Source organism: Nycticebus coucang, chromosome 5, assembly GCF_027406575.1.
Source record: "Nycticebus coucang isolate mNycCou1 chromosome 5, mNycCou1.pri, whole genome shotgun sequence".
NCBI lineage: Eukaryota > Metazoa > Chordata > Mammalia > Primates > Lorisidae > Nycticebus > Nycticebus coucang.
In genome coordinates, this window is record NC_069784.1 from 54,929,345 (window position 1) to 54,955,328 (window position 25,984).

A 25,984-nucleotide genomic window follows, 5' to 3' on the forward strand; every position below is an offset into this window, starting at 1 on the left:
ACTACAGGCGCCCGCCACAACGCCCGGCTATTTTTTGGTTGCAATTTGGCCGGGGCCGGGTTTGAACCCGCCACCCTTGGTATATGGGGCCAGCGCCTTACCGACTGAGCCACAGGAGCCGCCCAGCAAGTGATTTCTTATCTAAAGGCAGTTAGAAGCAAATAAAATGTGTTCACAAACATGTGAAAAGAGCTAGGGATGGTCTTTAGTCTAACTTCTGAAATTCTCCAGATTTGGAATGATAAGCAAAGTTGAACACAATTCAGGATAGGTATTCTTTGCCTTGGTTTCTTGTTGTGTTTGTCATGCAACTTTTGGCAGACCTACTCTTCTTTCTTTCCTCTTTACATTGACAGTTGCAAATTAAAATTGCTAAACCATCATATAATAAAGCCGATCTCTCCAATGTCATCTGTTTGTTTTTTTTTGAGACGGAGTCTTACTTTGTCACCCTCTGTAGAGTGCTGTGGCGTCATAGCTCACAGCAATCTCCAACTCTTGAGCTCAAGCAATTCTCTTGCCTCAACCTCCCAAGTAGCTGGAAGTACAGGTGCCCGCCACAACAATCAGCTAGTTTTTCGATATAAGGTCTTACTCTTGCTCAGGCTGGTCTTGAAACTCTGAGCTCAGGCAATCCATGCGCTTTGGCCTCCCAGAGTGCTAGGATTACAGACATGAGCCACCTCACCCAACATAATATTTTTCTCTATTAATATTTTTAAGAATTAGAGCACTGGTGGCATGTACCAGTCATCCTGGCTATGTGCAAGACTGAGGCAAGAGGATTACTTGAGTCCAGAAGTTCCAGTTCAGCCTAGACAATATAGTAAGACTCTGTTGCTAAAAAAGAAAAAAACACTAAACTTAAAAAAAAAGTTTTTCAACGAATCCCCAACAATAAAAAGTTAAAAAAAAAAAGTTTTTTAAAAGAATTAACTGAAAGTATCCTAGGATTATCTTTTTCTTTCTTTCTTTTCTTTTTCTTTTTTTCTGAGACAGGGTCTTGTTCTGTCTCCCAAATTAGAGTGCCATGGTGTCATCATAGTTCACTGCAACCTCAAACACCTGGGCTCAAGCAATCCTCCTGCTGAGTAGCTGGGACTAAAATGACTGCCACTATGGCAGCGGATTTTTCTGTTTTTTGTAGAGACTGGGTCTCACTGTGGTGCTCAGACTTCTCTTGATCTCAATACTCCCATCTAGGCCTCCCAAAGTGCTAGGATTACAATTTTGAGCTATTGAGCTTGGCCTTAATGGAGAAAATCCAGATTGCAGAATTTGCTTTAAAATTTAACACTTGTGATTAAGGTATCAGTCATCATCAGTGCCATCATCAAACTGCAGTTTGGGAAGTATCATTAATTAGGAATTTGGGAACATTAATAGGGTAAAACAAAGTTATGAAGATGACCAGGTGCGGTGGCTCAAGTCTGTAATCACAGGACTATGGGAGCCCAAGGTGGGAGGATCACTTGAGCTCAGAAGTTCAAGACCAGCTTAAACAAAGTGAGACTCCCATCTCTACTAAAAAATAGAGAAATTAGCGGAGTGTTGTGGCAGGCATCTGTAATCCCAGCTACTCAGGAGGCTAAGGTAGGAGGATTGCTTGAGCCTACTAGTTTGAGGTTGCTGTGAGCTAGGCTGATGCCATGGCAATGTAGCCTGCGCAACAGAGACTCTGTCTGGAAAAAAAAAAAAAAAAAGACCAAAGATTTAAAGATGAATTTCCTGTTTATGTACAATTGAAAGATGCATTCCAAAGTCAAATGTAAATAGCTTTATGTTGATGCATAAAGAGCATAGGCTTTGAAATCAGATTAATTAGGTTTTAATAGTAGTAGCTATATGACCTTGAGCAAATTACTTTGTTTTTGTGGGTATAGTTTTCACTAACTCATTGAAATCATTACATGTTCTATCACATTGTGATGGAGAAGGCTGAGGTACCACATCACAAGGAAACTCAGCAGTTAACAGCAGCAGGAGACTCCATTTAAGCAGTATCTTAGAGACATCCTACTCAGAAGGGCAAGAGAGCCGGCCATCCACAGCAGGTCTGAAGCAAATGACCTGCAGGGCCTTCTTCTTGATTTGTTTCTTCTGAATGAAAGACCTTCCTTTTCCCCAACATTTAGTAGTATGTAATTGTCAAAATAATGCCTGGAGAGATTCAGATGAAATTAAAGCACTAGCTAAAATTTTTTTTGTTTGTTTTCTGTCTTCCAGGCTTTAATTAAAACATTTAGATTTGTTGTGAACTACCAGGGCTTGAGGAGTGTGTTCCACCCAACCCTGTTAGGGGTCCACCTTTATCATAAAAACATCCTCATCCGGGTGGCACCTGTGGCTCAGTCGGTAAGGCTCCGGCCCCATATACAGAGGGTGACGGGTTCAAACCCGGCCCCGGCCAAGCTGCAACAAAAAAATAGCCGGGGAAAAAAAAAAAAATAGCGGGCACCTGTAGTCCCAGCTACTTGGGAGGCTGAGGCAAGAGAATCGCTTAAGCCCAGGAGTTGGAGGTTGCTGTAAGCTGTGCGAGGCCACGGCACTCTACTGAGGGCCATAAAGTGAGACTCTGTTTCTACAAAAAAAAAAAAAAAAAAATCCTCATCTTCTCCCCAGCCACTGGGACAAATGAGTATGTGGCTACTGTTTGCTTAAGACAGGATCTTGACAACTCAGGCTGGAGTGTAGTGGCATAATCATAGCTCACTGCAGCCTTGAACTTGTGGGTTTAAGAGATCCTCTAGAGGCTGGTTGCGGTGGCTCATGCCTATAATCCTAGCACTCTGGGAAGCCAAAGGCAGGTGGATCACCTGAGCTCAGGAGTTGGAGACCAGCCTGAGCAAAGCAAGACCCCATCTCTACTAAAAGTAGAAAAACTAGCTGGGTGTCATGGTGGGAGCCTAAAGTTCCAGCTACTCGGGAGGTTGAGACATGAGGATTGCTTGAGCTCCAAGAGTTTAAGGTTGTTGTGAGCTGTGATGCCATGGGATTCAACTCCAGGACAACTGAGTGAGACTCTGTCTCAAGAAAAAAAAATGGGGGCGGCACCTGTGGCTCAAAGGAGTAGGGTGCCGGCCCCATATGCCAGAGGTGGCGGGTTCAAACCCAGCCCTGGCCAAAAACTGTGGAAAAAAAAAAATGGGGCCGGAACGGTGGTTCATGCCTATAATTTCAGCACTTGGGAGGCCAAAGCAGGTGGATTGTCTGAGCTCATAGGTTCAAGACCAGCCTGAGCCATATTGAGACCCCGTCTCTAAAAAATAGCTGGGCATTGTGGTGGGCACCTGTAGTCCCAGCTACTTGGGAGGCTGAGGCAAGAAAATCGCTTAAGCCCAGGAGTTTGAGGTTGCTATGATCGATGACACCACAGCAGTCTACTGAGGATGACAAAATGAGGGTCTGTCTCAAAAAAAAAAAAAAAAAAGGGGCGGCGCCTGTGGCTCAGTCAGTAAGGCACTGGCCCCATATACTGAGGGTGGCGGGTTCAAACCCGGCCCGGGCCAAACTGCAACCAAAAAATAGCCGGGCGTTGTGGTGGGTGCCTGTAGTCCCAGTTACTCGGGAGGCTGAGGCAAGAGAATCGCTTAAGCCCAGGAGTTGGAGGTTGCTGTGAGCTGTGTGAGGCCACGGCACTCTACCAAGGGCCATAATGTGAGACTCTGTCTCTACAAAAAAAAAAGAAAGAAAGAAAATGGACATTCAAAAAAAAATAAAAAAGAAAATGGACATTCATTTTCCAGAAGACACCAATCTTTTGTTTTTATATAGAATCCATCACCTGTCTGTCAACTCAGACATGTGATTGGCTTTTATTCCAAGGAGATCATCATTTTTTGGCAGGTTATGCTAAGGAACCAAATGCCATTATTAATGTCACATTCTACCAAAAGCCTAGAGAAGGACAGGATACTTTGTGGAGTGTGTAAACATTAGTACTGTGGAAAATTTATGGGAAGGCCAGTGTGCTGGTTTACACTGGACTCAAACCATGAAGAACCTGGAGTCTGGAGACTGAAGGGTTAAGCTTCACTTGTAATCTTTTTTGACAAAAATTAAGTCAGGCCCTTTAAAGGTGATATTCAGAGGAATTAAATATAAAGAAATTGGAGGTTTCTGCTAGTGAAATTAATAGGACCAAACGATTTGAACATGTCATGCTATAAGGTAGAATTTTGTAAAAGGGTTTCTCTGAATTATATGCTCATTACTTCATAACAGTAAAGCAATGTGGAGTTTTATTTATGGAACAATCTAATCACTTAAAGGTTTCATGTATATTTTACATGGATTACTAATTTTTTTTTTTTGGTAAAGACAGAGTCTTATTTAATTGCCCTTGGTAGAGTGCCGTGGCATCACACAGCTCACAGCAACCTCTAACTCCTGGGCTTAGGTAATTCTCTTGCCTCAGCCTCCCAAGTAGCTGGGATTACAGGTGCCTACCACAATGCCTGGCTATTTTTTTGTTGCAGTTTGGCTGGAGTGGGTTTAAACCCGCCACCCTCAGTATATGGGGCCAGCACCCTACCCACTGAGCCACAGCCACCACGTCTTTCTGGGTATTTAAACGTCTGATGAGGGTTGGGCATGGTAGCTCCCACCTGCACTCCTAGTGCTCTGGGAGGCAGAGGCAGGTGGATTGCCTGAACTCACAAGTTGGAGACCAGCCTGAGCCAGACCTAGACCTGTCTCTAAAAAGAAAAAAAAAAAAACTAGCCGGGTGTCGTGGTGGGCACCTGTAGTCCCCAGCTACTTGGGAGGCTGAGACAAGAGGATCATTTGAGCCCAAGAGTTTGAGGTGGCTGTGAGCTGTGACACCACCATATTCTACTGGGGACAAAAAAGTGAGACTCTGTCTCAAAAAAAAAAAGTCTTGATGGTTTCAATACTGTATAAATAGAATAGTGAATAATACTTTTTTTTTTTTTGAGACAGAGCTTCACGCTGTCGTCCTGGGTAGAGTGCTGTGGCATCACAGCTCACAGCAACCTCCAACTCTTAGGCTCAAGCGATTGTCCTGCCTCCGCCTCCCAAGTACCTGGGAGTACAGACGCCCGCCACGACACCCGGCTATTTTTTGGTTGCAGCCGTCGTTGTTCTTTGGTGGGCCCAGGCTGGATTCGAACCCGCCAGCTCAGGTGTATGTGGCAGGTGCCTTAGCCACTTTTGCCACAGGCGACAAGCCATGTATACTTCTTTATATTGGAATGTTTTTCTTGTTATTTCAGTTTGTTATTGATAGCCCCATCAATGTAAAGTCGTAGGTTGTCATTGTGGATCAGTAATCTCTTAGACTAAGTTAAATATTTTACCATGGTGATAGAGAAGAGTTAAAGCAAGATAATCTGAATTATTGTCTTGTTTTTAAAAATATAGCCTCCAGGGGCGGCGCCTGTGGCTCAGTCGGTAAGGCACCGGCCCCATTTACCGAGGGTGGCGGGTTCAAGCCCAGCCCCAGCCAAACTGCAACCAAAAAATAGCCGGGCGTTGTGGCGCGCGCCTGTAGTCCCAGCTACTCGGGTGGCTGAGGCAAGAGAATCGCTTAAGCCCAGGAGTTGGAGGTTGCTGTGAGCTGTGTGAGGCCACGGCACTCTACCAAGGGCCATAAAGTGAGACTCTGTCTCTACAAAAAAAAAAAAAATATATATATATATATATATATATATATATATATAGCCTCCAGTGTTTTTATATGTTAACTTCAGGCTGAGCATAATGGCTCACACCTCTGTTCCTAGCACTCTGGGAGGCCAAGGTGGGTGGATCACCTGAGTTCAGAGTCCAAGACCAGCCTGAGCAAGAAGAAGACCCTCATGTCTATTAAAATAAAATAGAAAAAAACTAAATTTCACTTCATTTGTCTCATTTTTCCACCTGGAAATTAGGGATATAGAACGGCAGGCAGTATATTTCCTTTTGCAAAGGACTCTGAAGGGAAAAAAAGAGAGAGAGAGAAGAACCTGATAGCCAGAATATTATGGAATGAATATAAAATTCCAGTATTTAAATTGGAAAGAGGAGACTAAAGATCCAAGTTACATTTTTTTGTTGTTGTTGTTGTTGGTTTTTTCGTTTGTTTGTTTAGGCAGAGTCTAACTTTGTCACCCCAGGTAAAGTGTCCTGTCGTCATAGCTGACAGCAACCTCAAACTCTTGGGCTCAAGCAGTTCTCTTGCCTCAGCCTCCCAAGTATCTGGGACTATAGACACCTGCAACAATGCCAGGCTGTTTTTTTTTTTTGGAGACAGAGTCTCAGTATGTTGCCCTAGATAGAGTGCTGTGACATCACAGCTCACAGCAACCTCAAACTCTTGGGCTTAAGCAATTCTCTTGCCTCAGCCTCCTAGGTAGCTGGATCTACAGGTGCCTACCAAAACACCCATTTATATTTTTGTTGCAATTGTCATTACTGTTTAGCTGGCCCAAGCTGGGTTCAAACCTGCCAGCCTGGGTGTATGTGGCCAGCACCCTACCCACTAAGCTACCTGCACCACCCATGCCAGGCTATTTTTTTTTTTTTTTTTTTGTAGAGACAGAGTCTCACTTTATGGCCCTTGGTAGAGTGCCGTGGCATCACACAGCTCACAGCAACCTCCAGCTCCTGGGCTTAAGCGATTCTCTTGCCTCAGCCTCCCGAGTAGCTGGGACTACAGGCGCCCGCCACAACACCCGGCTATTTTTTTGTTGCGGTTTGGCCGGGGCTGGGTTTGAACCCGCCACCTTCGGCATATGGGGCCGGCGCCCTACTCACTGAGCCACAGGCGCTGCCTGATGCCAGGCTAATTTTAAGAGATGGAGGGTCTATCTAGCTCTGATTGGTCTCAAACTCGTGAGCTCAGGCAAAATTCACTCACCTCAGCCTTCCAAAGTGCTGGGATTACAGGTATAAGCCACTATATACAGCCTGTTTGTTTTGTTTTTTGAGACAAAAATCTCACTCTGTGCCCTGGGTAGAGTACTATGGTGTCATAGTTCACAGCAACCTCAAACTCTTGGGCTTGAGTGATCCTTCTGCCTCAGCCTCCTGAGTAGCTGGGACCTGTAGGTGCCTGCCACTGGGTCCGGCTAGTTTTTATATTTAGTAGTTTATATTTAGTAGAGATGGGATCTTGTTCTTGTTCACGCTGGTCTCAAACTCCTGAGCTGAAGCAATTCACCTGCCTTGGCCTCCCAGAGTGGTAGGATTATAAGCGTGAGCCACCTCACCCGACTGTAAGTTGCATTATTAACCCCATGGGTTAAAAAAAAAAAAAATTAATCCCATGTGTTGTCTCATTAACAAGATTTTGTGAATAAAGAAAAAAAAGGCTCAGCGCCCATAGCACAGTCGTTACAGCACCAACCACATGCACTGAGGCTGGCAGTTTCAAACCAGCCCGGGGCCAGCCAAACAACAAAGAAACTGCAACAACAAAATAGCTGGGCGTTGTGGTGGGTACCTGTAGTCCCAGCTATTTGGGAGGCTGAGGCAAGAGAATCGCTTAAGCCCAAGAGCTGGAGGTTGCTGTGATGCCATGGCACTCCATCTAGGGTGACATAGTGAGACTCTGTCTCAAAAAAAAAAAAAGAAGAAAAATAAGCAAACAAACACAATCTTGAACAATAAAATACTTTATTTTCCTATAATTCACTGGAATAAATTTTTTTTTGTTTGTTTTTTTGGCTGGGGCTGGGTTTGAACCTGCCACCTCCGGCATATGGGACCGGCGCCCTACTCCTTGAGCCACAGGTGCCGCCCTCACTGGAATAAATTTAAACAAGTAATTTTCCATCATCTCTTTTTGGTTTCACCTGTGTATGTCAGAAAACTAAACTTGATTTTTCACAAATATTCTTTCTTCATTTTGCTATTGAGGGAAAGTTTTAACTGCAGTAAAATAAAACAGCCTTGCCTTTTGATTGCTAATGACTTACAGTTGCATATATTCCAACTTTTGTGAGGGACATGTATCTAAAAATCATTTGTTCTGGTTAGGCGCCCCAAGCACAGTGGTCATGGTGCCAGCCACATACACCAAAGCTGACAGGTTCGAAACTGGCCTGGGCCTGCTAAACAACAGTGACAACTGCAACAAAAAATAGCCAGGCGTTGTGGCAAGCACCTGTAGTCCCAGCTACTTGGGAGGCTGAGGCAAAAGAATCACTTAAGCCCAAGAGTTTGAGGCTGCTGTGAGCTGTGATGCCACGCACTCTACTGAGGGCAACATAGTAAGATTCTATCTCAAAAAAAAAAAAAAAAAAAAAGATCATTTGTTCTTTGTTTCATTTTGGGAGGTTTTGTGAGTTCTTATATCAGCATTTGATATGATGGGCTGAGTGATGAGGAAAGATGAACTAAAATTTGGGACCAGGTTGTAGCTGACTCTTGCTTTGCATGGAATCATTCGATAGGCTCTTTCTGGAGGTCAAGCACTGTGTCCTACTCAGATCATTTGGTTCCCTGGGTGTTCTATGACAGTGTTAGAATAAAGTTGAGATATCATCACTGTCTCCATCCTTATTTCCACTCCTACAGTTGTCAATCAAAAATTTTAATTAAGATGGTTTCAGTTTGAGGAGTACTACACAAGTATTTGATCTTCTAAAGCAGAGGTTCTCAACCTGTGGGTCCTGACCCACAGGAACTGTATTAAAGGGTCATGGCATTAGGAAGGTTGAGAACCACTGTTTTAAAGGAAAATCTGCTGGGGTGGCACCTGCGGCTCAGGGAGTAGGGTGCCGTCCCCACATACCAGAGGTGGCGGGTTCAAACCTGGCCCCAGCCAAAAACTGCAAAAAAAAGGAAAATCTGCTGAAATTTAAATGTATAAATTAATTAAATTACCTAGATTAATCACATCAGAAAAATTGTTTTGTGGGCAGTGCCTGTGGCTCATTGAGTAGGGCGCTGGCTGCATATACCAAGGGTGGCGGGTTTGAGCCCGGCCCTGGCCAAACTGCAACAAAAAATAGCTGGGCCGGGCAGCACCTGTGGCTCAAAGGAGTAGGGCACTGGCCCCATATGCTGGAGCTGGTGGGTTCAAACCCAGCCCCAGCCAAAAACTGCAAAAAAAAAAAAAAATAGCTGGGCCTTGTGGTTGGCGCCTGTGGTCCCAGCTACTCGGGAGGCTGAGGCAAGAGAATCACCTATGGCCAAGAGCTGGAGGTTGCTGTGAGCTGTGATATCATGGCACTCTACCAAGGGCAACAAAGTGAGACTCTGTCACAAAAAAAAAAAAAAATTGTTTTGTGGAATTTCTATAAGAAATGTTAAATAGGAGCTTCCTTACTGACTTTCTTGATAGAAAAGCTGAAAAGAATATATAAGCATAGATAGTGGGAAAACTTAAAACTTAAGAGAACATTTACTTGGGAGGTCAAGGCACAAGGATTTATTGAGCCCAGATATTCAAGGTTAGAATGAGCTATATATTTAATATATGTAAAAAGAAGGCTGGGCGCAGTGGTTTACACCTGTAGTCCTAGCACTCTGGGAGGCCAAGGCGGTTGGATTGCTTGAGATCAGGAGTTTAAGACCAGCCTGAGCAAGAGTAAGACCCCATCTCTACTAAAAATAGGAAAATTAGTCAGGTGTAATGGCAGGTGTCTATAGTCCCAGAGCTACTTGGGAGGCTGAGGCAAGGGCATTGCGCAAGCCCAAGAGTTTGAGTTGCTGTAAGTTCTGATGCTACATACAGCACACTATCGAGGGTGATAAAGTGAGACACTGTCTCTAAAACTAAATAAAAGATTTTTAAAAAGAAGTGTATCAGGCTCAGTGCCCGTAGCACAGTGGTTATAGTGCCAGCCACATGCACCGAGGGGTGACAGGTTTGAACCCAGCCAGGGCTAGCTAAACATCGACAACTGCAACAAAAAATAGCCGGGCAACAAAAAATAGCTGGACTGTGGCGGGCGCCTATAGTCCCAGCTACTTGGGAGGCTGAGGCAAGAGAATCGCTTAAGCCCAAGAGTTTGAGGTTGCTGTGAGGTGTGACGCTACGGCACTCTACCCAGGGTGACAGAGTAAGACTCTATATCTCAACAACAACAAAAAAACTGTATCAGACAGTCTACTCAGAAGACAAACTACACAATGATTTATAAAGTGTATAAATTTATGCTATATAATTTCTTTTTTCTTTTCTTTTTTTTTTTACAGACAGATTGCCCTTGGTAGAGTTACATGGCATCAGAGCTCACAGCAACCTCTAACTCCTGGGCTTAGGCAATTCTCCTGCCTCAGCCTCCTGAGTAGCTGGGACTGCAGGTGCCCACCACAATGCCTGGCTGTGTTTTTTTTGTTGCAGTTTGGCCGGGGCCGGATTCAAACCCGCCACCCTCGGTATATGGAGCCAGCACCCTACTCACTGAGCCACAGGTGCTGCCCACTATATAAATTTATTTTAAAAATTTAAAATAGTCCAGCGCCTTGGCTCACACCTGTAATCCCAGCACTTAGGAGGCCAAGAGGGGTGGATTGCCTGAGCTCACAACCTGGAGACCAGCCTGAGCAAGAGCGAGACACCCATCTCTAAAAAATAGCCAGGCATTGTGGCAGGTGCCTATAGTCCCACCTACTTGAAAGGCTGAGGCAAGAGAATCCTTTGAGCCCAACAATTTTTTTCTTCTTCTTTTTTCTTTGAGACAGAGTTTCACTTTGTCACCCTAGGTAAAGTGCTGTGAGGTCATAGCTCACAACAACCTCAGACTCCTGAGTTCAATTCTCTTGCTCCCAAATAGCTGAGACTACAGGCCTTCACCACAACACTTGGATATTCTTTTTTCTTATAGAGGTGGCGTCTCGCTTTAGCTCAAGCTGGTCTTGAACTCATGAGCTCAGGCAATCCACCTGCCTCAGCCTCCCAGAGTGCTGGGATTACAGGCATGAACTGCCTTGTACAGGTGAACCCAGGAGTTTGAGATTGCTGTGAGCTGTGATGCACTCTACCAAGGGCAACAAAATGAGACTGTTTCAAAAAATAAAATAAATAAAAATAAAAAAATTAAAGTATGTAAATTTATCTACATAAAATTTCTAATTTTTTTTTTTGTAGAGACAGAGTCTCACTGTACCGCCCTCGGGTAGAGTGCCGTGGCGTCACACGGCTCACAGCAACCTCTAACTCCTGGGCTTAGGCGATTCTCTTGCCTCAGCCTCCCGAGTAGCTGGGACTACAGGCGCCCGCCACAATGCCCGGCTATTTTTTTGTTGCAGTTTGGCCGGGGCTGGGTTTGAACCCGCCACCCTCGGCACATGGGGCCGGCGCCCTACTCACTGAGCCACAGGCGCCACCAAAATTTCTAATTTTTAAAATATATCATTTGTAGGCTGGGCACCTGTAGCTCAGCGGCTAGGGCACCAGCCACAAACACTGGAGCTGGCAGTTTGAATCCAGCCCAGGCCTGCCAAACAACAATGACAACTACAACCAAAAGAATAGCTGGGCATTGTGGCGGGTGCCTGTAGTCCCAGCCTCCCTACTTGGGAGGCTGAGGCAAGAGAATCACTTAAGCCCAAGAGTTTGAGGTTGCTGGGACCTGTGGTACCACGGCACTCTACCGAGGGTGACATAATGAGACTCTGTCTCAAAAAAAAAAAAAAATAAAGACATATATATATACACATACATACACACACACACACATACACACATATATATATCATTTGTAAATTTGTTTAATTTATACACTGTTACTATTAGTTAGGAACAGAGCTGGGTGTGGTGACATTTTGAGAGGTTGAGGTGGGATGATCACTTGAAGGCTTGAGGCCAGGAGTTCAAGGCCAGCCTGGGCAACATAGTGAGAACCCATCTCTACAAAAAATAAAAAAAATATTAGCCAGGTGTGCTGGTGTGCACCTATAGTCCCAGCTACTTGGGAGTCTGAGGTAAGAGGATCACTTCAGCTTAGAAGTTCAAGTTTACAGTGATCTCTGATAGGGCCACTGCACATTAGAGCAAGACCCTGTCTCTTACAAAAAAGGCAAATTAGGAATAGGAGGTTAACTGCAAGCAGTGAGGAGAAAGAACTCTAAAGAATATAGGAATAGCCAATATATAGGGAGCAGCCACTACTTCTGTACTGACAAGTTTAATGTCTGGCCAGCTGACAAAAAATGTTTATAGGGTCCAGCTCCAGCATCACAAGGCAGGCAATGAAGGATAGATTTGGAGCTGAGAAGGATTAAATTCATAACTGGCACAAAAGCATCTCTCTGAAATGATAGTGAAAGGCATAGGAAATGGAGTTCACCTTATAAAAGTTAAATTTGTGGAAAATGTTGAGTAATGCTTTGGGTTCATAATGTTAGGCATATCTGTTGCCAGATGTAATGCACATCCCTTTAAAAACATAGCTGTGGGCCGGGCATAGTGGTTCACACCTGTAATCCTAGCACTCTGGGAGGCTGAGGCAGGTGAACTGCCTGAGCTCAGGAGTTCAAGACCAGTCTGAACAACATCGAGACCCCGTTTCTAAAAAATAGATGAGTGTGGTGTGGATGCCTGTAGTCTCAGCTACCAGGGAGGCGAAGGCAAGAGAATCACTTTGAGCTCAAGAGTTTGAGGTTGCTGTGAGCTATGTTGCCACAGTGCTCTACTGAGGGTGACAAAGTGAGAGTCTGTCTCAAACAAAATAAATAAATAAATACTTAGTTGTGAAAATAGCACATAGCCACAAGAGAAACAGGTTATGACAAAAGTTTGTTTTACTTTATTTATTTAGACAGAATCTCACTTTGTCATCCTCAGTAAAGCACTGTGGCAACATAGCTCATAGCAACCTCACACTCCTTGTCTCCCTACAGGCACTAGCCACAATGCCCAGCTATTTTTAGAGACAAGGTCTTGCTTCTGGCTCAGGCTGGTCTCAAACTCGTGAGCTCAGGCAATCCACCCACCTTGGCTTCCCAGAGTGCTAGGATTACAGGGGTGAGCCACCATGCCTGGCCTATGAAAAAGTTCTTTTTAAAAACACATCAATGGCCACCTATAGTGGCTCACGCCTAAAACCTAGTACTCTGGAAGGCCGAGGTAGGATGATCACTGGATGTGAGTAGTTCCAGACCAGCCTGGGCCAGAGCAAGACCCAGTCACTATAAAAGATAGAAAAAATAAGGCCAAGCTCTGTGGCTCATGCCTATAACCCCAGCACTCTGGAAGGCAGAGGTAGGCAGATTGCCTGAGCTCACAAGTTCAGGACCACACTGAGCTAGAGTGAGACCCTGCCTCTAAAAATAGCCAGGTGTTGTGGCAGGCACCTGTAGTCCCAGCTACTTGGGGGGCTGAGGCAAGAGGATTGATTGAGCCCAGGAATCTGAGGTTGCTGTGAGCTATTATGCCACAGCACTCTTATGGAGGGTGACAAAGAGAGACTGTCTCAAAAGAAAGAAAGAAGGGCGGCGCCTGTGGCTCAGCGGGTAGGGCGCCGGTCCCATATGCCGGAGGTGGCGGGTTCAAACCCAGCCCCGGCCAAATTAAAAAAAAAAAAAAAAAGAAAGAAAGAAAAATTAGCCAGGCATGGTGGCAGGTGCCTACAAGTCCCAGCTATTAGGGAGGCTGAGGCAAGAAGATTGCTTCTGCCCAGGAGTTTGAGGTTACAGTAAATTATGCTGATACCACTATGCTCTAGCCTAGGTGACAGAGTGAGACATGTCTCACTAAAAAAAAAAAAAATACATCAGGGCTGAACAGGGTGGCTTATGCCTGTAATCTTAACACTCTGGGAGGCCAAGGTAGGTGGATTGCTTGAGCTCAGGAGTTTGAGACAATACTGAGCAAGAATGAGACCCCATCTCTACTAAAAATAGAAAAAAATAGAAAAACTGAGGCAATAGGATTGTTTGAACCCAAGAGTTGTAGGTTGCTGTGAGCTGTGATGATGCCACAGCACTCTACCCAGGGCAACATTGTGAGACTTGGTCTCAAAAAAAAATGTACATTATGATATAACAAAGTAAATAAATAATTGCTTTTAGCATTAATCCATAATACTACCCATTGACATTCTATACATGAAATGTCAGATTTTTTGGCCAGGCTTGGTGGTTCATGCTGGTAAACCTAGCACTCTTGGAAGCTGAAGAGAGAGGATCACCTGAGGACAGGAGTTTGAGACCAGCCTGAGCAAGAGTGAGACCTGATCTCCACTGAAAATAGAAAAAACTAGCCAAGTGTTGTAGTGGACACCTGTAGTCTCAGCTACTATGGCACTCTAGCCTAGGGCAACAGGACATGGTGGCTCTTGCCTGTAGTCCTGGCTACTCTAGAGGCTAAGGAAGGAGGATTGCTTGAGCCCAGGAGTTTGAGATTGTTGTGAGCTAGACTGAGGCAATGGCATTCTAGCCCAGGCAACCATGAGATTCTCAAAAAACAACAAAAAGGAAAATTGAGCTTTTTAACTTTTTTTTTTTTTTTTTTTTGCACTAGAGACAATCATCTTCTTCATACCTATCTAGCTGATGAACAAAGGTAGATGGTTAAGTCAAGCCCGAGGGGGCTCGTTCCCTCACCACTGCTGAGCTTGGGGTGAGACATGCTTTGTGCTTTCTGCCTGCTACCAAGGAGAGCTTGGTGCAGCCAGCCTAGGGAGTGGGTGGTACTCTTAGGTCTGTTAATTACTAATGCTCAACCTGACAGAGCCAAGAGAATGATCAAATAACGGGAATGTAGTGGTCCTTTACCAAGCACATTAATTTAATCCACTTTAAGGGAGAAACTTTTTAAACCTTAAAAACGTTTTATCACCCTGATAATTGGTTTACATCAGTTTGGATTAGAGAGAGAATAAGATTAAGCATTTTAGAGTGAAAAGCTGAGGTTTGATAATAAGAGCCATTTTTAGTTTGCCTCAACTTATTCTCTATACTGGACCTCATTTGCCTTTTTTACTGAAATGGGTGAACCCCATGTCTCAGCAGTACAGTTCTCAAATTCTACCACCTCAGAATTGGCCATGCTCGCAGCTCTTGCTGAGGCATCAGCCCCCCTCTCCAACTCAAACAGAGCCACAGGTAGGTAAGGGATATATATCTGCTGGGCAAATCACCATTTCTTCTTTTGTTTTAAAGTCCTCAGCAGATTTAATTTGCATGAAATGTTAAAGAATTGTAGTTAATTAGAGGCAGTTAGGAAAAGGAGTGTAGAGTCACTGAGCATAGGAAGAAAAATGACTAGGTGTTAAAATCAGATAGCTGAATAGTACTAGACAATGACTGTTATTCCTTTGTATTGTTGCAGTTTTAAATGTGTTTGCCTTGACTCCAGTTGCTTCAGATTGAAATGTTTATTCATGTATCAGACTTTTTGGAGATACTCTGTTATGTTTTGACTGGTCCTATCATTCAGTTATTCAAAATAGCAGCCTAGATAACTCATATTACAGTATCAAAATATATGGAACTGCTACCTTTCTGATTATCATATCTGTATACTTCAGGAGAGCTTACTTTTATTTTCACTGGAGATGTTAATTTGCATTTCCAATGGAATTGGACAAATGTATGCCGTATAGTGCCCTTCTGGTATTTAAAACAAGAAGGTTTCAAGTCAGCCACAGCTGGTGGTCTATGGGGCTTCTCAAAAGTAGAGGCAAATAGTCATAGATAGGGCTCAGTAGTCACCTAGAAATTTTTCTGGATCCCCTGGTAGTCTGCCTGATCATAAATGAAAGTGTATTGGCGGTGCCTGTAGCTCAGTGGGTAGGGTGCCGGCCACATCTACTGAGGCTGGCGGGTTCAAAACCAGCCCGAGCCTACTAAAACAACGACAGCTACAACAAAAAAATAGCTGGACGTTGTGGTAGGTACCTATAGTCCCAGCTACTCAGGCTGAGGCAAGAGAATCAATTAAGCCCAAGAGTTGGAGGATGCTGTGAGCTGTAATGCCATGGTACTCTACCCCCAGGGCAACAGCTTGAGGCTCTGCCTCAAAAATAAATAAATAGGCTCAGCGCCTGTGGCTCAAGCGGCTAAGGCGCCAGCCACATACATACACCTGAGCTGGAGGGTTCGAATCCAGCCTGGGCCTGCCAAACAACAATGACGGCTGCAACCAAAAATAGCCAGGCGTTGTGGCAGGTGCCTGTAGTCCCAGCTACTTGGGAGGCAGAGGCAGGAGACTCACTTGAGCCCCGGAGCTGGAGGTTGCTGTGAGCTGTGATGCCATGGCACTCTACCGAGGGCGACAAAAAGAGACTCTGTCTCAAAAAAAAAAAAAAAGAAAGAAAGTGGACTGTTCTGATGTCTTTCTGACACTGACATATGGGTGGTGAAAACATTCTTCCACTTCCAGGCCTGTTTTTCTGACTGGCAGTAATCATGAAGATCCCTACACAGATATGTGTGAGTGAGCAGCATGGCAGAGGGGGGAAAAATGTATTAAACTTATCCTCGCTGTTTTTTTTGGTTTGCAATTTGATCTTGGGTAAATCACTTAACTTCTCCAGGTTTTATTGTCCTCATCGTTGGCATGGTGGTTGGATTAGATTATTTGTCAAGGTTCTTTCATCTATTGATGAGGTGGCTCACACCTATAATTCTAGCACTCTGGGAAGTGGAGGCAGGAAGATTGCTTGAGTTCAGGATTTGACGACCAGCCTGAGCAGGAGCAAGACCCCATCTCTATTGAAAAAGAAAAAATGAGCTAAGCATTGAGGTGGATGCCTGTATTCCCAGCTACTTGGGAGGCTGAGGCAGGAGGATTGCTTAAGCCCAGGAATTTGATGTTGCTGTGAGCTAGACTGATGCCCTGGTACTCTAGCCTGGACAACAGAGTGAGCCTCTGTCTCAAAAACAAAACAAAACAACAAAAAAAAGTTTTTCTCATCTATAACATTTAGCTATTCTTTGTTTCTAAGAGGCATGAATGCTTTATTTGCATTGAACAAACCTAATTGTGTCTTATATGAATAATCCTTACCCCACTTATTATTGTAGAGTTCTGTGACTCTTTAGATCGAGAAATTCAAATAAGAAAAAAAGTTTCCTTTCTGTCAGAGACACCATCTTCCAATAATTCACCAAATGACAAACACAAGGGAAAGGGGAGAGGTATCCCATACATGTTCTCTAGGCCTTTTAGAAAACACGGAGTTGTGGTTCAGGGACTATAGCTAAAGTTGTTAGGGCGCCAGCCACATATACCCATACTGGTGGGTTCAAACCCATTGCTAAACAACAATGACGGCGGTGCCTGTGGCTCAAAGGGGTAGGACGCCAGCCCCATATGCCGGAGGTGGCAGGTTCAAACCCAGCCCCGGCCAAAAACTGCAATAAATAAATAAGTAAATAAAATAAAATAAATGTGTATTCATTAAAAAAAAAATGACAACAACAAAAAGAGCAGGGCGTTGTGGAGGGTACCTATAGTCCCAGCTACTTGGGAGGCTGAGGCAAGACAATTGCTTAAGCCCAAGAGTTTGAGGTTGCTGTGAGCTGTGATTCCATGGCACTCTACCAAAGGCAACATAGCGAGATTCTGTCTCAAAAAACAAACAAACAAATAAACAAAAAGAACAAAACAAAACATGGAGTTGGGTGGTGCCCGTAGCTCCGTGTGTAGGGTGCCAGCCACATGGACCAGTGCTGGTGGGTTGAACCCAGCCTGGGCCTGCTAAAACAAAAATAATAACTAGGCATTGTGGCAAAATAATAACCGGATGCCACGGCACTCTACCGAGGGAGTGAGACTCTGTCTCAATGAAAAAAAAAAAGAAAACATGGAATTGTTCCTTTGGCCACATATATGCAAATCTACAAGAAAGGTGATATTGGGCAGTCCCTGTGGCTCAATGAGTAGGGCACCGGCACCATATACTGAGGGTGGCGGGTTCAAACCCTGCCCCCGCCAAACTGCAACAAAAAAATAGCCGGGCGTTGTGGTGGGCACCTGTAGTCCCAGCTACTCAGGAGGCTGAACCAAGAGAATTGCCTAAGCCCAGGAGCTGGAGGTTGCTGTGAGCTGTGACGCTACAGCACTCTACCGAGGGCGACAAAGTGAGACTCTGTCTCTAAAAAAAAAAAATGAAGAAGAAGAAAGGTAATATTGTAGACATCAAGGGAAAAGGTATGCCACACAGATGTTACCATGGCAAAACTGGAAGAGTACAATGTTACCCAGCATGCTGTTGGCATTGTTGTAAACAAACTAGTTAAGGGCAAGATTTTTGCCCAGAGGATTCATGTTCCTACTGAGCATGTTAAGCACTCTAAGAGCTGAGACAGCTTCCTGAAACCCCGAATGAAAATGATCAGAAAAAGAAGGAAGCCAAAGAGAAAGGTACCTGTGTTCAACTGAAGTTCTAGCCTGCTACACCCAGAGAATCCCACTTCTGGAGAACCAACACAAAGGAGACTGAGCTCCTGGAACCCATTCCCTATGAATTCATGGTATAATTATCATACAGCATAGCACACAGGAGAGCCAAGAGAACCAACGGAACCGTGATATTAGGTGCTAGAACCTATTTATTCCCCCATGAATTCATGGCACAATAGATGTACAGCATAGCACACATGGTAACGAAGAGACCTCATGTAACAGTAACATAAGGTGATGGAATCTATTCCCTAAAACTTCATGGCATAATAGTCATACAAAGCTTTGTCACATTCAATGGCAAGGCACCTCCCTGAGCTACTGGAACCTTTTCCCTATGAATTCATAGGTATTAAAAAATAAAAGCCAGCTCAGCACCCGTAGCACATTGGTTACAGTGCCAGCCACATACACCAAGGCTGGCGTGTTCAAACCCGGCCTGGGCAAGCTAAACAACAATGACAACTGCAACAACAACAAAAATAGCTGCTGGCTCAGCACTTTGTAGCTCAGTGAGTAGGGCACTGGCCACATACACCAAGAGCCCGGCCTAGACCTGCTAAGCAACAATGACAACTGCAACCCAAAATAGCCGGGTTTTGTGGCAGGCACCTGTAGTCCCAGCTACTTGGGAGGCTGAAGCAAGAAAATTGCTTAAGCCCAAGACTTTAAGGTTGCTGTGAGCTGTAACATCATGGCACATGCTGAGGGCGACATAGTGATACTCTGTCTCAAAAAAATATATATATATAGCCGGGCATTGTGGTGGGCTCCTGTAGTCCCAGCTACTTGGGAGGCTGAGGCAAGAGAATCATATAAGCCTAAGAGTTTGAGGTTGCTGTGAGCTGTGATGCTACAGCACTCTACTGAGGGTGACAAAGTGAGACTCTGACTAAAAAAAAAAAAAGAAAGGTACATGCTACATACTATTTAGCATTAGCTGTTATTATTTTTATTCTTGATTCTACCAGATGGGAATATCTTGATTCTATTAGCAACCTACCATTTTTGCCTATCAAACATCAATGATTTGACTACTTGAAATATTTTGTTAATTCACTCTTAAATATATCCTTTTTAATAGAAATAATGTATTCTAATTTATAGTTATTTATCTAAGTTCCATAATCTATTTAGACTTTCAAGATGCTCCCTGAAAAAGAGTTCTAAGATGAAATATGTTGGGGAAACTCAGGATATCTTATACCTTGTTAGAGAATCATAATGACCACTGAATGCCTATTAAAGTCTCTGATACTTCCTATAAAACAAACAAAAAAGTTTAAGGAGGGCGGTGCCTGTGGCTCAAAGGGAGTAGGGCGCCGGCCCCATATACCGAAGGTGGCAGGTTCAAACCCAGCCTGGGCCAAAAAAAAAAGAAAAGAAGTTTAAGGATATTTAAACCTGTGTTTTGAAAATGTATTTCTACCTACAACCCATATTTAGTGAAAACTATTAACATCTCAATGAAGACATTTTAAAAAATGCTATTCTAATGCATTCCCTATTTTCTGTCCCCTTCTGACTTAGCATTGTTCACAAAAGCTTTGTCAACTGTTGAATCCAACTTTTTTCTCAATTTTTCCTCTTCTTGAATATTGTCAATTTCAAACTATTGCATTCCTATTTTTTGAAAAAAGGCTGAAATTTTAAATTTACTTTTGTCATCTCTAGCCAATTCAGAGGAAATTATAGCGGGAAATTCTGTTGACTCATCGATCCCACAAGTGATGGGGAGTGGAGGCCAGAGGGTCATCACCATAGTGACTGATGGAGTCCCTCTGGGTAATATTCAAACTGCAATTCCTCCTGGAGGGATTGGCCAGCCATTCATTGTAACTATGCAAGATGGACAGCAAGGTGAGTTACCCCATGTAAATAATTGTTTACTAAAAGATATGTATTTTATGTATATACATATAAACACATACACATATACATATATACATGTACACACATATACATGCATATATATTTTTTGTTTTCTTTTATTTAAGCTCTGTCTCCCCAGCTAGAGTGCAATGAGGTCATCATAGCTTATTCCAACCTCAAAGTACTGGGCTCAAGCAGTCCTCCTGCCTCACCCTCCTGATAGCACACCCAGCTAATTCTTCTACTTTTTGTAATGACATGGTCTTTCTCAGGCTGGTCTCAAATGCTAGCCTTACTCCATCTTCCTGCCTTGGCTTCTCAAAGTGTTAGAATTACAGGCACAAGCCATCTGTATACTACCTGACTATCAAAAGATATTTTAGACCCTACATGCTCCTAAAAGTGACACATTAAGACAAAAAGTGGGGTAGAATGGCTCACACCTGTAGTCCCAGCTATTTTGGAGGCTGAAGTGGTAGTATCACTTGAGGCCAGGAGTTTGAGACCAGCCCGGGGTAAATATTGAGACTTTGTCTCTAAATTAAAAAAAAAAGACAAAGAGTGGGCATGGGAGAATGCCAGATGCAAGATGAGACAAAGAAGCTCAGAAAAAGAAACAGGCTCAGCGCTTATAGCTCAGTGGCTAGAGCACTGGCCACATACACCAAGGGTTCAAACCCTTGGGCCTGGGCCTGCTAAACAACAATGACAACAACAACAAAAAAATAGCTGAGCATTGTGGCAGGTGCCTATAGTCCCAGCTACTTGGGAGGCTGAGGCAAGAGAATCGCTTGAGCCCAAGAGTTTGAGGTTGCTATGAGCTGTGACACTATAGCACTCTACTGAGGGCAACATGAGACTCTGTCTCAAAAAAAAAAAGGAAGAAAAAAAGGAAATATATATATATAATAAAAGAAAGGAAATATATATAAAATATAAATAAAATATAATAAATTATATAATAATAAAAATAAATATATAATATAATTTATAAATTATATATATATAATTTGTTTAGTAAAAACCAATAATCTGATAGAAAATAGAACAAACAATATGAACCAGGAATAGTTCACAGAAAAGCAAATACAGGGCGGCGCCTGTGGCTCAGTCGGTAAGGCACCAGCCCCATATACCAAGGGTGGCAGGTTCAAACCCGGCCCCGGCTGAACTGCAAACCAAAAAATAGCTGGGCATTGTGGCGGGCGCCTGTAGTCCCAGCTACTTGGGAGGCTGAGGCAAGAGAATCCTTTAAGCCCAGGAATTGGAGGTTGCTGTGAGCTGTGTGATGCCACGGCACTCTACCGAGGGCCATAAAGTGAGACTCTGTCTCTACCAAAAAAAAAAAAAGAAAAGCAAATACCTCTTTCTTGGATAAGTACAAAAACAAAATTGAAAAAAAAAATCCTACCACTTTGGGAGGTTGAAGCAGGAGGATTGCTTGAGGCAGAAGTGTTTCACCAGCCTCGGCACCATAGGGAGACCTCATCTGTACAAAAAATAGAAAAATTAGCCAGGTGTGGTGACATGTTCATGTCGACCCAGCTACTATGAAGGCTGAGGTAGGAGGATCACTTGAACGTAGGAGTTTGAGGTTACGGTAAGTTATGGTGACACCACTGCACTCTAGCCCAAGTGACAGAGTGAGAGCCCATCTCAAAAAATAAAGTAAAATAATAAAATAAAATTAAACTGATGGCTCTTAAAAATATGAGAATGTGTTCAACATACTTCATTCAAAAAAAGAGAAATGCAAATAAGTATTCCACTGAGATATCATTATAACACTGTGTTATCAAGGGTATAGGGAAATAGGCACTCTTATAAATTATTTGTGAGAGTATAAATTAATGGGTTCTCTGAAAAGCATATTGGCAATATCTGTCAATATTAAAGATGTATACACCTTTTGGCTAAACAGTTCTTTTCCTATGAACTCATACTTAACACACACAGAAATAATACATTCTAAGTCATTTATTACAGCATTATTTGTCATTGTTAAAGGTAGAAAAGAACCAAAGTATATGTCAATAGGGGACTGGATAAATAAATTATGGTACAAGAGCAAGATGCAGGTATGTAGAATATACCACATTTATATTGTTAAAAGGGGAAAATATATGTATATTTACTAATATATTCAGACTTAGATTGCCTCTGGAAGAACATATAAGAAACATAAGAACATATAAGAAACATTGTTTACTTTCAGGGAGGGTAACTGGGTGTACCTGGGAATTTCTGGAAGGCTATTCAGTGTATATGCTTTTATAGCCTTTTTTTTGTGATGGGGGCAGAGTCTCACTTTGTAACCCTCAGTAGAGTGCTGTGGCGCACAGCTCACAGCAACCTCAAACTCTTGGGCTCGAGTGATTCTCTTGCCTCAGCCTCCCAAGTAGCTGGGACTACACGTGCCCACCACAAGGCACAGCCATTTTTTTAGAGATGGGGTCTTGCTCTTGCTCCGAGCTGGTCTCAAACCTATGAGCTCAGGCAATCCACCCACCTCGGCCTCCCAAGTGCTAGGATTACAGACGTGAGCCACAGCACCTGGCCTAGCTTTTTTTTTTTTTTTTTTAAAGACAATGTCTTACTCTGTCATCCTGACAGGGGCATAATCGTGGTTCTGCTGCAGTTCAAACTTCTGGGCTCAAGTAATCCTCCGGTCTCAACCTCCTAAGTAGCTCGAACTATAGGTGCACATCAACACACCTAGCTGTTTTGTTTTTGAGACAGAGCCTCAAGCTGTCACCTTGCTGGTCTCGACCTCCTAAGTAGCTCAAACTATAGGTGCACATCAACACACCTAGCTTTTCTTGTTTTTTTTTTTTTTTTGAGACAGAGCTTCAAGCTGTCACCCTGTTTAGAGTGCTATGACATTACAGCTCACAGCAACCTCAAACCCTTGGGCTTATGAGATTCTCTTGCCTCAGTCTCCCAAGTAGCTGGGACTACAGGGGCCTGCCACATGCCTATTTTTTGTTGTTGTTGTTGTTCTTCTTCTTGTAGTTGTCATTGTTGTTTAGCATGCTCAGGCCAGGTTGGAACCCACCAGCCCCAGTGTATGTGGCCAGCACCCTAACTACTGAGCTACAAGCACCAAGCCACACCTGGTTTATTTTTGAATTTTTTTTTTTTTTTTTTAGACAGAGTTTTACTATGTTGCCCTAGGTAGAGTGCTGTGGCATCACAGCTCACAGCAACCTCCAACTCCTGGGCTTAGGCGATTCTCTTGCCTCAGCCTCCTGAGTAGCTGGGACTACAGATGCCCACCACAACACCTGGCTATTTTTTGTTGCAGTTTGGCCAGGGCCGGGTTAGAACCCGCCACCCTCGGCATATGTGGCCAGCGCCCCACCCACTGAGCCACAGGTGCTGCCCTAGAGACTGGGTCTTGTTCTTGATCAGGCTGGTCTTGAACTTCTGAGCTCAAGTGATCCTCCCACCTTGGCCTCCCAGGGTGCTGGGATTACAGGCATGAGCCACTGTGCCCTGCCTAATAGTTCATTCCTTTTTATTGCTGAGTATTATTCTATGGTATGGCCATACCACAGTGTGTTTTCCATTTACCCACTAGAAGACACTTCAGTAGTTCCCAGTTATCAGTCACATTAAGAATAAAGCTATTATGATTATTTACAGGTTCTTATGCCAAATAATAAATAGGAAGTAGACTCGGCGCCTGAGCTCAGTGGCTAGGGCCAGCCACATACACCGGAGCTGGCAGGTTCGAATCCACCCTGGGCCTGCCAAACAACAACAACAACTACAACCAAAAGAAAAAAAATAGCTGGGCAATGTGGCGGGCGCCTGTAGTCCCAGCTACTTGGGAGGCTAAGGCAAGAAAATCACTTGAGCCCAAGAGTTTGAGGTTGCTGTGAGCTGTGCGCCACAGCACTCTACCGAGGGTGACATAATGAGACTCTGTCTCAAAGAAAAGGAAATAGGAAATAAATTTTCAGTTTCCTGGGATAAATGCTCTGAGATAAATTGCTGGGTCAAATAGTAAGTATGTGTTTAGTTTTGTAAGAAACCGTGAAACTAATTTCTAGACTGGCTACACCATTTTATGTTTCCACTAGCACTTAAAGAATAATCCAGTTTTTTTGCATCCTCTCTAGCATTTGGTATTATAACTCTTTTTTTTTTTTTTAGCTATTCTGATAGGTATGTAGTGTTTATGTGTGTGTATGTATTGACCCTTCTCTCACTTCTCTATGAGAAGAGAAATAATATAGGTTTAGTTAATGCCAAACTTTTTTTTTTTTTTTTTGGCCAGGACTGGGTTTGAACCCACCACCTCTAGTATATGGGGCCAGCGCCCTACTCATTGAGCTATAGGCACCACCAGGTGTTTTTTTTTTTGTAGAGACAGAGTCTCACTGTACCGCCCTCAGGTAGAGGGCCGTGGCGTCACACAGCTCACAGCAACCTCTAACTCTTGGGCTTACGTGATTCTCCTGCCTCAGCCTCCCAAGCAGCTGAGACCACAGGCGCCCGCCACAATGCCCGGCTATTTTTTTGTTGCAGTTTGGCCGGGGCTGGGTTTGAACCCGCCACCCTCGGCATATGGGGCCGGCGCCCTACTCACTGAGCCACAGGCGCCGCCCTTGGCCTGGGTTTGAACCCGTCCCCTCTGGTATATGGGGCTGGCGCCCTACTCCTTTGAGCCACAGGCACTGCCCTGCCAAACTATTTTTATTAAAGGTTTCTCAAAAATGGGCAGTGCCTGTGGCTCAGTGGGTAGGATGCCGGCCCCATATACCGAGGGTGGCGGGTTCAAACCCAGCACCAAACTGCAGCAAAAAAATAGCTGGGCATTGTGGCAGGTGCCTGTAGTCCCAGCTACTCGGGAGGCTGAGGCAAGAGAATCGCCTAAGCCCAGGAGTTTGAGGTTGCTGTGAACTGTGACACCACAGCACTCTCACTGAGGGCGATAAAGTGAGACTCTGTCTCTACCCAAAAAAAAGGTTTCTCAAAAATACTATAGAATGGGCCAGGTGCAGTGAGTCACACCTGTAATCCCAGCACTCTGGGAGGCCAAGGTGGGCAGATTGCCTGAGCTCACGAGTTCAAGACCAGCCTGAGCTAGAGCGAGACCCTGTCTCAAAAAAAAAAAAAAAAAATCTGAGCGGTGTGGAGGGTGCCTGTAGTCCCAGCTACTCAAGAGGCTGAGGCAAGAGAATCAATTGAGCCCAGGAGTTTGAAGTTGCTATGAGCTATGATGTGATGGCACTCTATTGAGAATGACAAAGTGAGACTGTCTCAAAAAAAATAAATAAGGGTGGCGCCTGTGGCTCAACTAGTAGGGCGCTGGCCCCATATGCCAGAGGTGACGGGTTCAAACCCAGCCCTGGCCAAAAACTGCAACAACAACAATAAAAAACTTATTTTTTTTTTTATTTAAGTCTCAAAAAATAGACAACTAATATTTATAAATAAAAGTAAAAGATAATTTTGAAGTTAACTGATGACTCCATACTAAATCTCAGAGTCAAAGCGTTCTATAATAGACATACTCTTATTTGATAATGTGAATGGTACTTTCTTTGCATTATTATTATTATTGCTTAATATTTTGATGTAGCAATTGTCTGATTCCTTTTCTGAATGCATTTATGTTCGTTCGTTCTTTACGAGATTTTTGTTTCTAGTCCTTATATTAGACATTGTTATTGTTATTAAATTTTAAGTCTTTTTAATTTTTGTGTATGTAAAAATAAAAAATAAATAAATAAAATATATTATAGAAAGACTTCACACATTCCTTGAACACATTATTCCTGCAAAATTGAGAAACTACAC

General features: G+C 43.6%; 2 protein-coding genes across 13 annotated transcripts in view; one reads left to right on the forward strand and one right to left on the reverse strand.

Moving 5' to 3' along the window:
* SEMA6C (semaphorin 6C) overlaps positions 1-25,984 on the reverse strand; it is a 314,549-nt gene that overhangs the window by 252,725 nt on the left and 35,840 nt on the right. The window lies entirely within an intron of this gene.
* The window catches only part of GABPB2 (GA binding protein transcription factor subunit beta 2), a 59,360-nt gene that overhangs the window by 31,143 nt on the left and 2,233 nt on the right, over positions 1-25,984 (forward strand). For all 3 annotated transcript variants that reach the window (XM_053590758.1, XM_053590760.1, XM_053590759.1), the window contains one exon: positions 19,979-20,164. In XM_053590758.1, coding sequence (XP_053446733.1) covers positions 19,979-20,164 — 186 coding nt within the window. The remainder of the gene's footprint in view (positions 1-19,978; positions 20,165-25,984) is intronic.